At 37.4% G+C, this 15060-nt stretch overlaps 1 protein-coding gene across 1 annotated transcript in view; it reads left to right on the forward strand.

Moving 5' to 3' along the window:
* The window catches only part of LOC127447932 (striated muscle-specific serine/threonine-protein kinase-like), a 123093-nt gene that overhangs the window by 44195 nt on the left and 63838 nt on the right, over positions 1-15060 (forward strand). Inside the window, 3 exon segments of the mRNA XM_051710159.1 lie at positions 7134-7176; positions 11220-11254; positions 12193-12294. Coding sequence (XP_051566119.1) covers positions 7134-7176; positions 11220-11254; positions 12193-12294 — 180 coding nt within the window.

Raw genomic sequence — 15060 nt, forward strand, 5'->3', positions numbered from 1 at the left:
CCGACCAGTTGGCTGAGTCAGAATTTCAGATGTTGGCAAAATGGTAGTTTCATTCTGTATCGTATAATTTGAATAAACTGTAATTATTTCATCACTTTGTTTAATGTGGTTTAGGGAGAGATTCTGTTCCCTGTTAGAGGCTGGTAACCCTGGTAAAGGAACTAAAGATAATTGATGTGCATGACTTTGGTTAGCATAAATTAAATGCTGGATCATAGCCGCTCTGCCATCGTCATGACACTCAACATGCATCTTGTTTTCAGACTGCTGCACAAAATAATCTACACATAGTCAATTTGCAGTGCAACAGCAGCAATAAATTGACCACTCGTAATTCAGTACGCAAATATTACGATGACTTCATTGATGTCAGTTAGTTTACTGAATATTCTGTCAAAGTAAACAGGAGATTTTCGAATTTTAACTCTAAATGTCTTAAAGTTTAAAGTTTACAAAACACATACACACAAACCGAATAGCATGTCAAGTTGTTTGAGCTGAATAATTGCAAAAGTTTAATACTTAAACCATATCCTAATTAGGTGGGACGCAATAAAGCCACAAACGACAGGACATATTAAGCACTGTTTCAACATCGGGCCAACTGGTTCTGAACATGGTCAGCAATGGTTCCAGTAGCATTTCCACTTGAGCTTGGTTTGGTACAGTACATTTACAAACCATTCCTGGGCTGGAATTCTCAGCATGGTTAGCTAACTATACTCAACCATGATGGTAGAACACCTTTAGTGACGTGGTAACTCACGATTGGTCACTTGCACAGTCAGTCCATTCTAAATCTGAACTGCAGCACCATAGTAGAAAAATAAGAAGGCCAGATTGGAATGGAACAACGCAGAGAACTGTTCGGCTCGATGGTGGAAAAGCATGTTTTGTTGATTGCTTGGTTTCTACTTCTGTGGTGTCATGCTATGTCCAAAATCTCACTCCACATAACAGAACATTAAACATTAATGTATGTTCTGATTGGATGTGATTGTTGCATTGTGCAACATTTTTGCATCAAGTGTTGGCAGACAAATAGCTGTTGTTGCTCTTATCGCATCACACCTGATAAGGACACTGTGTTAGGTTTGGTGGTTTAGAATGAACCACTGACCAGGGCTGCGATTCCCAAAAGCATCGTAAGCCTAAGAAGATTGTAGAAACCATTGGCGCCAGTGGTCAACTTAGCTTGCAATGCTTTTGGGAAATGCAGCCCAGAATGTTTGAGGAATAGCAATACCTTACAGTGCCATGCAAGATCTGTAATAATCTTTGAAAATGCCTAGTAACCACATACCAAGTCAGGGAGGGGGCCATGAATCACATGAGCTCCTACTATTGCCCTGCTGTCTCAGGAGCATTAGGAAAAGCAATGGGTGGCTGAGAGAGAAATGTCTTTCCTAAGGTGTGAAGTCATTCACTTGGTGCATTAACAAGAGTAAAGAAAAGTTAGACTGGGTGAGGTTGAAATAGCCCACTTGGTGTTGAAAGAGTGGAGTTAGAGCAGAAAGCAGATACCGCAACCCAGATTACATAGAGACGAGCAATATTCATTACACTTCAGTCTGTGCCAAACCTTCAACAAATAAATTACCTGTGGTGACCAAAGGCCAGTATGATTCATCAAAATGACCATAGCTGCTGCCCTGAGTGGTTTTATTCATCCAGTATGAATGGCTATAGTGTGGGCTGAAAAGAAAAGTCATTGGAGCTCTCCAAGGTGCTGACCAACAGGGCTTAGTAATTTTTTTGTCTGAGGAAATAGGGCGTGCTAGAAATAGACAACAAATGCAGCTCTGTTGCTTTTGCTGTCAGTTAATGACTATATCATATTTTTAACATTAAAGTTCTATCCCAAAACCTAGAGAGCTGCCTTTTAAAGGAATATTCTAGGTTCAAAACAATTTAAGCTCAATTGACAGAATTGGTGACAATGTTGATTACTACAAAAAAAAAAAAAAAAAAAAAATGTTTTGTCTCATACCCCGTTTATTTAAAAAAGAAAAAAAGAAAAGAAGAAATTATTACAGATTAATCGGTGCCAATAGTTGCTTTTTGGAAAAAAGGCAAAAAACTATGGAGATAGTTTCAGATAATTTTTTCATAATTTCGTCATTTCAAAATAAGAGTCCCCAGTGTGTTTCGGGCTTGTTTGTATTTAAAAGTCCCGCGTTATGCACCAAATCTGGTTGTTTTTGGGATTTGGTTGAACAATAAACTGCATCTGGGATTTTATATAATTAGGAATAAGAAAACTTTTTGACATTCTATAAATCAATTTTCAAAACTATCAGCTGATTAATTGGTTGTCTCCCTTTCCCAACACCTTAGTTAATGGTATTGGCAAAATCCACTACCAGTCGACCTCTAAACAATTGCGGTTATGGTAAAGCACTTACAACAGAAGTGAACAGGGTCAGTCAATAAACCCTAACATACACACTGTTTCAAAAGTATAGCCACAAGGCATAAACATTGTAGGCCTACATGTTAACATTTAAAGGGATAGTTCACCCAAAAATGAAAATTCTCTCATTATTTACTCACACTCATGATATCCCAGGTGTGTATGACTTTTTTTCTTCACCAGAACACATTTGAAGAAAAATAGAAAAATATCTTAGCTCAATGGGTCCTTAAAATGCAAGAGGATGGTAATTTTTGAAGCTACAAAAATCACAGATAGTCAGCATGAATGTCACTGATATGACTCCGGTGGTTAAATGAATGTCATCTAAAGTGATACGATCGCTTTTGGTGTGAAAAAAGATCAATATTTAAGTACTTTTTAACTATAAATCATGGGTGAACTATCCCTTTAAGTGAGATAAATCAGATATTTACCAGCATTACTGCATTTATCAAATTACAGGGATTGTTGCATTGCTATGACAACCAAGTTTTAATATTTGCCTAATAAGGCTGATGCCTATGGTGCTTGGTAACAGAATATCTATGGGCCAGAATGCTATAGAGAATATAGGATGGGCAAGCTTCATTCATATGTTCTTCAGAAAATTTAAAAATTATGCTGCAGAAGACATTTATTTGTCAAGTTAATTAGCAATACTCATTTTGTTTTGGTCCCTATCTAAACTCAGCAAAAATGAAACGTCCATTTTTCAGGACAATGTATTTTAAAGATAATTTTGTAAAAATCCAAATAACTTTACAGATCTTTATTGTAAAAGGTTTAAACAATGTTTTCCATGCTTGTTCAATGAACCATGAACATTTAATGAACATGCACCTGAGAAACAGTCGTTAAGACACTAACAGCTTACAGACAGTAGGCAGTTAAGGTCACAGTTATAAAAACTTAGGACACTAAAGAGACCTTTCTACTGACTCTGAAAAACACCAAAACGTGCCTTAGGCATGCTTCATGGAGGCATGAGGACTGCAGATGTGGCCAGGGCAATAAATTGCAATGTCCGTACTTTGAGTCCCCTAAGACAGCGCTACAGGGAGACAGGAAGGACAGCTGATCGTCCTCGCAGTGGCAGACCACGTGTAACAATACCTGCACAGGATTGGTACATCTGAATATCACACCTGTAGGGCAGGTACAGGATGGCAACAACAACTGCCCGAGTGACACCAGGAATGAACAATCCCTCCATCAGTGCTCAGACTGTCCGCAATAGGCTGAGAGAGACTGGACTGAGGGCTTGTAGGCCTGTTGTAAGGCAGGTCCTTACCAGACATCACCAGCAACAACGTCGCCTATGGGCACAAACCCACCTTCGCTGGACCAGACAGGACTGGCAAAAAGTGGTGTTCACTGACGAGTCGCGGTTTTGTCTCACCAGGGGTGATGGTCAGACTCGCGTTTATCATTGAAGGAATGAGCATTACACCAAGGCCTGTACTCTGGAGCAGGATCGATTTGGAGGTGGAGGGTCTGTCATGGTCTGGGGCGGTGTGTCACAGCATCATTGGACTGAGCTTGTTGTCATTGTAGACAATCTCAATGCTGTGCATTACAGGGAAGACATCCTCCTCCCTCATGTTGTACCCTTCCTGCAGGCTCATCCTGACATGGCCCTCCAGCATGACAATGCCACCAGCCATACTGCTCGTTCTGTGTGTGATTTCCTGCAAGACCATAATGTCAGTGTTCTGCCATGGCCAGCGAAGAGCCCTGATCTCAATCTCATTGAGCACGTCTGGGACCTGTTGGATCGGAGGGGGAGGGCTAGGGCCATTCCCCCCAGAACTTGCAAGTGCCTTGGTGGAAGAGTGGGGTAACGTCTCACAGCAAGAAATGGCAAATCTGGTGCAGTCCATGAGGAGGAGATGCACTGCAGTACTTAATGCAGCTGGTGGTCACACCATATACTGACTGTTACTTTTGATTTTGACCCCCCGTTCAGGGACACATTATTCCATTTCCGTTAGTCACATGTCTGTGAAACAGTTTGTCTTAGTTTTTGAATCTTTTTATGTTCATAAAAATATTTATACATGTTAAGTTTGCTGAAAATAAAAGCAGTTGAAAGTGAGAGGACATTTCTTTTTTTGCTGAGTTTATTTATATTTTATCATCCTGCTAGAGTTATGACTTCTATTTTATATTATCTTTGCTACCACATTGCTATGGGCAACAATTAAGTCTGTTTTTATCATTAGACTACTATTTGACAGAAATAATTAGTGGCTGAGCCCTATGTCTTTCAAGTAGTAATTTCTCAATATTATCATACAACACAGTCACTGAATCTGTGTTCAACTGTGGAATGAAAGAGTCCTGTTTACTTCTATCTGACCCAGAAATCTGAGTGTGGCTGTTGTTCTCACAGCACAGATGGCTGGCTGAAGATCCTCCCTTGGTGGGCCTGCTCACTGTCAAAAGAGCGAGTTTGCATTTGGCAGGTCGCTTTGGATAAGTGTCAGTTTGGAAAATGTAATTGAAGCCTGAAGGGCCCTCTGCTGGTTTCAGAATATCATGGGACAGAGAAGCATTCCTGATTCCTAACAAATCAAAGCCAAATCATCATGTCAACTTCCCAAACTCATACCTTAGTTGATTTACCGGTTAAAATATAGAACTAGAATATTGGTAAACGGATTATTCCCATGGATGTGTATTCATTGATTTTAGCACTTACTAAGGCAAGCATCATAAGTATTATTGCTCATATTTAGGGTAAGGGGTTTAGAAAAAAAAAAACCCCTCTAACTTTAGGTATTTAACTTTCTGCACCATTTGTAAGATGTGAGCTATTACTTTTTTCATTACTTTAGACCTGACTTGACAGAAGATAAAATGGGGGGAAAATCCAATAGGCTGACATTGGAGAAGGAAGCCAAATCATATCTTGGGACCAAAATATGAAAGACTTGGAGCTTGTCTCTTTTGCCAGTAAGCACTGACCCAGCAACCGCATAGCAACACCCTGGCAAACTCTGTAGCAGTGTGGCGGTTTTATACATGCAAGAAAGCATGCAATGCTACCTAAAATGGAATATGTGCATTTTCCAGTCAGTTGCTTTCATATAAAAGCTTCTGCCAAGAAATAAATATAAATACATCTAAACAGTAATCATAACGTGTGTGGATTTGCTTGGTCAATAGCCTCTCTATCTATGGATTATCCAGCATATGCATTTCTGTGGTAGTTAGGCTGTTGCAAGTTGTTCTCAGCTTTGTCTAATCACGGCAATAGAAGAATGCAGGTCTTTTGCATAATGCATGTCACTTGTGCTGTCGAGTGGACTTTTCGTTCATAAAAATGCCAAATATGGAGGAAAATGACAAATTAACTGGCATCACATCCACATGAATCCTTCTCCTACTATGAATTATTCAGACCTTTAATGCTCTGTAATGTTCACTTTACTACAGCGGAAAGAGCTGAGCTTAAGCAAATGAATTCAAATGGCCAGCTTGAAATTCCTCTCAAAGGTTGCCCTGGCCTGCTTTCTTATATTTGCCTGTACCCTCCATCATCTCCCAGGTCTACAAGCCTAAAACGGATGGCCGCCATTCTAAGCTAATGCTGTTAGGGAGCAGATTCACAGAAGGAAGGGGTTGAAATTACTGGTGCCTCAGCCATTAGCATTTAATTTCTCGCTGTAACTAATGGATTTGGAGTGACAGACAGCCAATGCCCACTGTGTCTTCACTGTTGCTCTGGTTTACATTCATCCATTGTGAGAACTGGAAACAGGTGGATAGGATGCTTTTGAAAGGCTGAGAATCACATTAAATTTCCCACTAAACAAGATGAGTTTATTTTGGAATGAATAAAGAAATTACATGTGTTGCAGCATGTCTTCCATTTGGCGCTTCTGTTGCTTGAAATATGTGGAATAACAGCCTGTAACAGAACAAGATCTACTATTTTTAGCCTATGTAAAGGGATAGTTCACCCAAAAATGAAAATTCTGTCATCATTTACTTAACCTTATATTGTCAAACCCGTATGACTTATTTTCTTCCGTGAAACACAAAAGGAGACATTAAGCAAAATGTTATCCTTAGTCACCATTCACTTTCATTGTATGTATAAAAGAAGCAATGCAAAGTCTTGATGGTGATTAAATGATGACATTTATTTTGTAGTGAACTATTCCTTTAAATGTCCTACTAAATTAGACTAATTGGTTTAGGAAAAAAATGCACATCTTATAGCATATGTTAGATGTGACACATCTGTTGCTTGAAAAACAAATAGCCTTTAACAGAATTAGATCAACCATTTCATATTTAAGCTCTTGTGGTACTGGGTGCTTTCATGCTTGTCATTTAGCATCAGATGCTTTTTATCCAAGGTGACATATCCAAATACACCAACGCAGGTCTATGTGAAGGAAACTAGCTCAATGTTTTAGCCTCTCAGTCACCAAATGGCCTAAAATGATTTGAAATTTAGGCTAGAGCAAATACAGCCTTTCTTTTTTTTTTCTTTTTTTTTTTTAAGACAAGAGATGTTAGCCATTGCAACATCTTTGTTCTTTATTCATCGATGCTCTTGTTAGTCTATTTTGTAGATGTCAGCTGACTACATACGCCATTGTACTGTTTCAGGCACCAATTGCTTTGCTTGTTTAAAAGTGATAACCATACATTTTTAACATTGTATACAAATACTAAAATGCTTTTTCTCTCTTTCTCTTTTCAGAAAACTGGACACTCTAACCGAACATTTGGGCGGTTTACTCATGGTGTGTTTGGCTTTATAGATAACAGGTTATTACAAGAGAGGTTTTACAATAACACTTCAGAGTCTGTCAACCATCTAATATCTGGTCTTTATTTAAAATCGAGGATGCATTATTATTTTTCCAACTTTAAATAGAGAACACAAGTTGTTTAAGCCCTAAAACATACTCTACGCAAGTACACAATCGCAAACACTTCTAGCTTCGCACGCCTGATTTCACATGATTTGTTCCGAAATGAGTCTGACTGCAATTCATAATGCAAGTACATGTAGCCTTATTTGGGTTGCCACAAGGGAGGTTATGGTGGATATTAGAGTAAACTTTGTCTGCATACTTGTTTTAAAATATGTTTCTGGCCATTGAAGTATCACAGAAATGTGGGCTGAAGCAAAGTCAAAGCATCTGGAGCACTGAAATTTGTAATGATGATAAATTACAAAGATTTTGCATTCTTATCATTTTATACAATAAGGCAACTGCTAATGGGGATGCATACATATCCATGTCTGATAATTATAAAGGAATGTAGTCTGCATTATGTCAGTCTGCACACTTTAAAAGACATCACACCACATGTACTGTATAACAACTCAGGAAACTTAATGCACCCTCTGTTTTAAGTACTGACAATTTTTAATTGAATTGTCACAATATGTTGTTGGATTTGTTTTGTTTTTGTTGTGAATTGTAATAAATCATTGTTTTTGATCATTTACTTTGTGTTTGTATTACCTGATGATTTTTACGTTTTTTCAATTCATGTCAGTGCTTGTGGTTGCTGTTGTCTGTGCTTGGGATTTTCTAAATTTGTCAGTGTGCTCGCTCTGAGAAAGAGGGACCTGACAATGAATCATTCACTCTCATGTACAAAGGCACATTAATCTTAACAGCAATAATGTAAAAAGCTTATCAGTGCTTGGCATTGAAGCAATTTACACAAACTGCTGACACATCTACACTGATGTGATGAGATTTAGACATGGTCTCTATAAAGTCCCTTAAATTGAAACCATGATTTAAATAATTAAATGGGTAGAATTAATGTTGATTACTGTCTTTTTATTACTTTTTCTGTTGTAGAATTTGCTCTATTACAATATATTTTGAACTCAAATGAAGACTCATGGTTTGAAATGTTGTTTCTGATACTTATATTTACAAATATTGCTGTGGATAATGTAATAATTCAGCTTCCATCTGTACTGCAGTGCATTCTGTGTGTTGACTAACATCACCTTGGTCATTCAAAATACGCTGCTACCACAAAGTATTATAAATAAATGCTCAGAAAAAAATGCATTTAAAAGCTCAAAATCCTTATTTTGTCTTCATTAAGAAATATTTAATTAAACTTTGCTGGGAATTTGCTTCTCCTTATTCATAATTGTATTGGCAGAATGGAGCCCACTGGAGGATTGATGAGCAAATGAACTGTCTTATAGAAAATGATCCTACTTAATTGAAATTGATTAATGGAGAATTACCCAGCTCTACCTTCTCATTACCATAAACAAATATTTTAGCACTTAACATGTGTCTTTACATTCTTCAATGAAAACAGCAGTGTTGTGGAATCAACTTTAAATTATGAGTAGCTTGTAGTTTGCAAAGCTTCAATCTGAAAGTAGCCTACAGTCAAGCTAATAACCTACACTACATACTACTAACAAAAAGTAGCTAGCTACACTGAAGCAAGTTAAGGTGGCAATATATGCTTATATATTACAGGGGTTCCTGTAGCTCTACTGGTAGAGCATGGCACTAACAATGTTGGGGTCATGGGTTTGATTCCCAGGGAACACAAACTGATGATTAAAAAAAAAACTTGAATGCACACTGTAAGTTGCTTCAGATAAAAGCCTTTACAAACGTAAATGCTATAATAAACATATAATACTACTGTAATATAAATTATATAAGTATAATGTACAACCCCAATTCCTAAAAAGTTGGGACAGTATGGAAAATTATAATAAAAACAAAAAGTGATTGGCAAATTATTTATCCTGTGCTATTTTGAAAGCAGTACAAGACATTATTATGTTTTATCTTGTGATTTTTTTTGTTCTTCTTTTTTTAAAATATACATTCATTTCAAATCGGATGATTGCAACATGCTCCAAGAAAGTTGGGACAGTCGAGTGTTTACCACTGTGTAACATCACAGTTTCTTCTAATATCACTTATTAAGCATTTGGACACTGAAGACACAAGTTTGTTAAGTTTAGCAAGCAGGATTTTCCCCCATTTATCCATTTTGCAGGTCGTCAGCTGTGCAGTTGTATGGGGCCTTCATTGCCATATTTTGCGCTTCATAATGCGCCACACTTTCTCAACTGGAGATGGGTCAGGACTGCAGGCAGGCCAATCTAGCACCCGCACTTTCTGCTTAAACAGCCATGCACTTGTAATCCGGGCAGTCTGTGGTTTGGCGTTGTCCTGTTTAAAAATGCAGGGACATCCCTGGAAAAGACGACATATGGATTGCAGCATATGTTGCTCCAAAATTTGAACATACCTTTCTGCATTAATGGTGCCCTCACATATGTGTAAATTACCTAAGCCATGGGCACTGACACACCCCCATACCATGACAGACACAGGCTTTTTGACCTGATGCTGATAACAGCTTGGATGGTCCTTTTCCTTTTGGCCCGAAGAACACAATGGCTGTTTTTTCCCCCAAAAATATTTGAAATGTGGACTTGTCGGACCACAAAAAACGATTGCACTGTTCTACTTTGTTCTACTGTTCTACTCATATGAGACCGAGCCCAGAGAAGTCGGCGGCGCTCTTTGACAGTGCTGATGTATGGCTTCTGCTTTGCAAAGTAAAGCCTTAACTTGCTTCTGTGGATGCAGCGATGAATAGTGTTGTCCGACAAAGGTTTACTGGAAACTTTTTCAACCCATGTCATGGGTATCCATTACAGATGCATGACGGTTTTTAAGTCAGTGACGTCTGAGGGATCGGAGATCAAGAGCATTCAGAAGTGGTTTTCGGCCTTGCCCTTTACGCACTGAGATTTGACTGGATCACTTTAATCTTTTAACTTTATTTTGCACTGTAGATGGTAAAATGCCCAAAATCCATCCAATTTGTCTTTGGGGAATATTAATCTCAAAGTGCTGGATTATTTACAGACATATGTCTATATGTTGGCAAATTGGGGTGCCTCGACCTATCCTTGTTCTTGAAGGACTAGGCTGTTTTGGAGACTCCTTATATACTATTAAACGATTGCCTCTTCTGTTTAACATCTCCTGTTTCACAATACCGTGTTATTTTACCTCATCAGATTGTTATTAGTCCTAAATTGCCCTGTCTCAGCTTTTTGGAGAGTGTTGCAATCATATGATTTGAAATGAGTGTATATTAAAAAAAACAAACTCAAATTTGAATTCATTTCAACATTAAATTATGTGTTTTTGTAGTGCTCTTAATATAGCACAGGATGAGTAGAATTTACAAAGCCTTCCTTTTTGTTTTTATGAGCACTTTTCCTACTATCCCAACTTTTTCGAATTGGGGTTGTAATTTAGAGCCATAATGTAATCAAAGCCATATTTTTCTGGTGCAAGTTTTGAATGAGTGAACACAATTATGGTGACATTATTAAACTCCATCCCCGTCCGAACTAACCGATTCTCATTCTCTCAAATGAAGCAGACTTGATGAATCAAAGAGCATGATTATTGCCTCTTTTTGGTACTTTATTGTAGCGTTTGTTTCGTGTAAAAAATTAACATGCTACAAGCTACACTATTTTGAAAATCGCTGAACTACTGTCACACTACTGAAAAAAAATGCAGATGGATTATAGCAATTTGTTACAAAACAGGAAACAAAGCAGAGGTACAGATGGCAGTGATGTTGCTAGTCAACCACGGCTAGTAAATAATCTAGGCAAATTGTCAGTGAGAAGCTATTAGGAAAATGTGTGCTTTCAGCAGTTTGTTTATATCTTCTTTACTGGGGCTGGAATTTGTCCCTATAGTAACAGTGATGTCTTGTCTGCTTCTCTCCTCTGCCACTATGGAAGCGAAGTTTTCCGCTCCTGTCGGAAACAAAGTTATGGTAATGTTTGTTTACATATTTGGCCTCTTTGGAGTGCTTTGTCCTCTCCCACCATGCTACCATATCAAAAACCATTTTCATTTATCAATTTCATTTATACCTCATATGTAATCATTTGGTCATATAACAAGAAATTTTATGACACTTAGAACTGAAAGTATATTGGTAACAAGGTTTTAGGCTATACATAAAAAAAAAAAAGTTAATGCATTAGGTATTATGGACTAACGATGAACAGCAGGGCCGTTTCTGAGCATATGGGGGCCCTAAGCGATATCATACTTTTTATTTTCTCACCTCCGACTTGTAGGTGCGCTTCATGATGACAAAAAGCCCTTTGAGCGTGCGCTTGCCTGACACATCTAGCTACAACTCTCTCCTTGCAGTTACATTCTCCCTTCCCCAAGGGGTCCCCCTATAGCTTTCTAATTGAGCCATAACAGCTGCCTGAGTCTTACACACAGCTTTTAGTATATTAAAAAAATAAAAAAAATAAATAGAAAACACACCTTGCTTTGCGGGGCTCCCTGGTGGCTTGGGGCAACCCCAAAGCAACGGCTTATACTGCATATAGCTAGAAACGGCCCTGGTGAACTGTAATGTATTTTTACAGAATTTCCTAGTTAATGTTAATATATAAAAAAAAATATACTATTTTTAAATCACTAGTTTGTAACTTTTTAAACATTTTCAGTGTATTAATATATGTAGAAATTAACATTAACCATGATAAATTAATGCTGTAAAAGTATTGTTAATTGTTAGTTCTTAACTGTTGCATTAACTGATGTTACTCTCTGCAACCTTATTGCAAAGTGTTTCCAGTATGTTATTACTGTTTTTTTTTCTTTCTAATTTGATATCAGTCATCATTATAGCTCTGAAGTTTTTTTTGTTTTTATTGGTTTCTGGCTTAATGGCTTATTTCTCTGTGGCAGACTCTGAGACTACAGAAGACGAAGCTGCTGAGCCACAAATACCCCTGGAAGGTAAAGAAGGAGCCCGAGGTTTTCAGGATGAGGCCCAACGAGTGCCTGCAGGTAACTGCACCTTTCATATGAATTACCATATGAATGGTCTCCAGTCAGTGTACCTTTTATATATAGTCCTGTCTTAAGATATATATCGTAGCAGAGCTTATTAACATTTACATTATAACAGAGCATACAGTACCTAAATAACATTACTTCATAAATAGCAAAAAGTTGATGGTTCTGATTTATTGCTTGGCCTTCAGCTGTTGAACGACTAGTTCACACACAATTCTGTCATTATTTTATCTCCCTCAAATCGTTCCAAACCAGTAAGCTGATTTTATTTCTGTGAAACAGACTTTTACAAGCTCCAAAAAGGACAAAAAAACACTACTAAATCACTATAACAGCAGTCCATGCAAGTCGTGCATTATATTCCAAGTGATATGAAGCCATTATGATAGAGTTTTTAAAACTATATCATTAGTACCTGATGGTCGTGATAATCTTGCCCTCTGTCAAAGCTCAAAGCTTTTGTCAGTTCCTCGCACAAAAATAAAAGCATACAGGTTTGGAGTGATATGGAGGTGAGTAAATAATGACAGAATTTTCAGTTTGGGGTGAATTAATCCTTTAAAAGAAACATTTAGTATTTACCTCTTTTGATATTCTTCCTAAGTTTTTGAAAACTTTTGTGACAGTACTGCGCAATGGTGAATGTCAAACTTGACATATAGGTGACAAAAATAAATGATATATTCTGCTTGTTAGTACTCTCAGTGCACTCATATTGATATCACACATTGGGGAAGATCTCTAAAGGTTTCTCATCATAGTTCTGATTCAGACAAGTGCTTGGTGAAGTGTAAACAAAGAGATAATCACAGATGGGCATCTTTTTTGGGAAACAGTTTCTCCCTCATCAACATGAAGCAAGCCAAAAAAAAAAACAAAAAAAAAATTATAAAATTTTGATGATGCATTATGGAATGTTTGTGCATTGTGCAAGGTATTACAGTAAAATATTCCTGGTAAACATGTGTTCTGCCTTGCTATACCCTTAATTTCTATTTTTGTATGTGACAAAATGTCTTGATAATATTCATGAAAGATTGTCTTCTACACAGAGAAAAAAACATAGACGTGTTTACAGAGACACAAATCTGAGGCCTTGTTCTCTTGATTCTACATAGTCCCTTTGCAGAATCTAGGCAATTTAGCTCTTAGTTGTCAATATGTATTATGACAAAAGCCTTCTCATATACCTCAGTGAAAGTGGGTGGGAGTGTATTTGGGACACTTACAGATTGGGTGAACGATATTTCCATTTCTTTCATCATCAGGACAGGCGACCAAAAAAAAAAAAATAGAACTGAGTTATTTTAATTTGACATGTGATTTCAGCTCACAAATGAGAGGTGTGAAAGCAACATGCCCCGTGTATATATATACATTTTGATCTCACCAACTAAAATTGGAATTTATCTTGTTTACAATGCATATTTCAACAAAGATAGATTTTATAGAAGCACATTGCAAGCAATAGTGTTTGAATAAAATATTGCACTGAAAATCGCTTATTTGTCATTAGCACAATTATGAATAATGCACTTGGCTTCACAGTGCATATCACACAGCTGTAAAAACCAAAGCCTTTCTACAAAATGAAAGTCTAAAATTTCACCAACAATGACATGGAATAAATGTGTCAAAGATTTGGTGGAGCGCATAATCTCTGTATAGTGGCATAAGTGATTGATTTGATCTCTTAGGGTGGGCGTAGAGGGGTGGGCGAAGGCCTATTGTCATTGATTTTTGATTGATGCTTCCCGACTGCCGTCTAATCCATTCAGTCACTCTGTATCACAATGCTCTAAAGGCATCAGCTGGGACCTGCTGCAACACAGCTTGCAGCTGAATGGTATCACCTGGGCTTAGTTCTTCAAGACTACACTTACAGTGTACACAATCCACTAGTGCTAGGCATAACAAACAGTACTTTGCCCAGTTCTTTTAAGAATTTAGTCCTTTTTAAAATATTTAAAGCTGCTTTGATTTGACATTTTATGTATAGACCATTTCAAGGACTATTCGTCGGTTTAAGGAAGTGACATTTTTGTCCCTTGAACATTTCCTGCTAGTTGTCAAACTCATTCGAAACAACAGTGGGAGGTGCTTAATACAGTTAACACGATTAACGTAAATAACGTTAACATGATTGTCATAAAATGCCATTATTAAAATTTGGACCATGTTGTTCAGTGGCTGGATGCTCCCTGAATGCCTGAAACTAATGGAAATAAAGTGTTTAAATCTTCGAAAAAGTAACCACAAATGGACACATGAACAGCTGCAATGAAGTGAGATGGATGGATATGTGCAGTATTAAAAAACTGTAGCACACATCTTATCACTGGTAGTTGAACTAAATTTGTGCCAACTAATTATAAGTTTGAGAGGTAGACTATACTCCCACTATAGTGAATGAAACTGCGCAAGTCACTTACTATTAAATTTAGTCATTAATCAGACTCTTTTATCCAAAACGACTTCCAAATGAGGAACATAAAAAGCTATTTATCACACAGAAGCCAACAATATCTGTTCTCAGAGAGGCTGGAGTAGGATAGAAGCTGGCGCAGAAGAAAGACACAAGAAAAGTATTTTTTATAATTAAAAAAATTAATCCTTACCTTGTCCATAGGTCATGCAGACAGCTTCATTGAAAGGCTTCATTGATTATAATAGGAGCGATCCAATATTCCCGATCGTTCTGCTGAGGAAATAATTGTGAGCATATAAACTACGATACAGTTTCATCATCTGTCTTGT

Source organism: Myxocyprinus asiaticus, chromosome 11, assembly GCF_019703515.2.
Source record: "Myxocyprinus asiaticus isolate MX2 ecotype Aquarium Trade chromosome 11, UBuf_Myxa_2, whole genome shotgun sequence".
In the NCBI taxonomy this organism is placed as follows: domain Eukaryota; kingdom Metazoa; phylum Chordata; class Actinopteri; order Cypriniformes; family Catostomidae; genus Myxocyprinus; species Myxocyprinus asiaticus.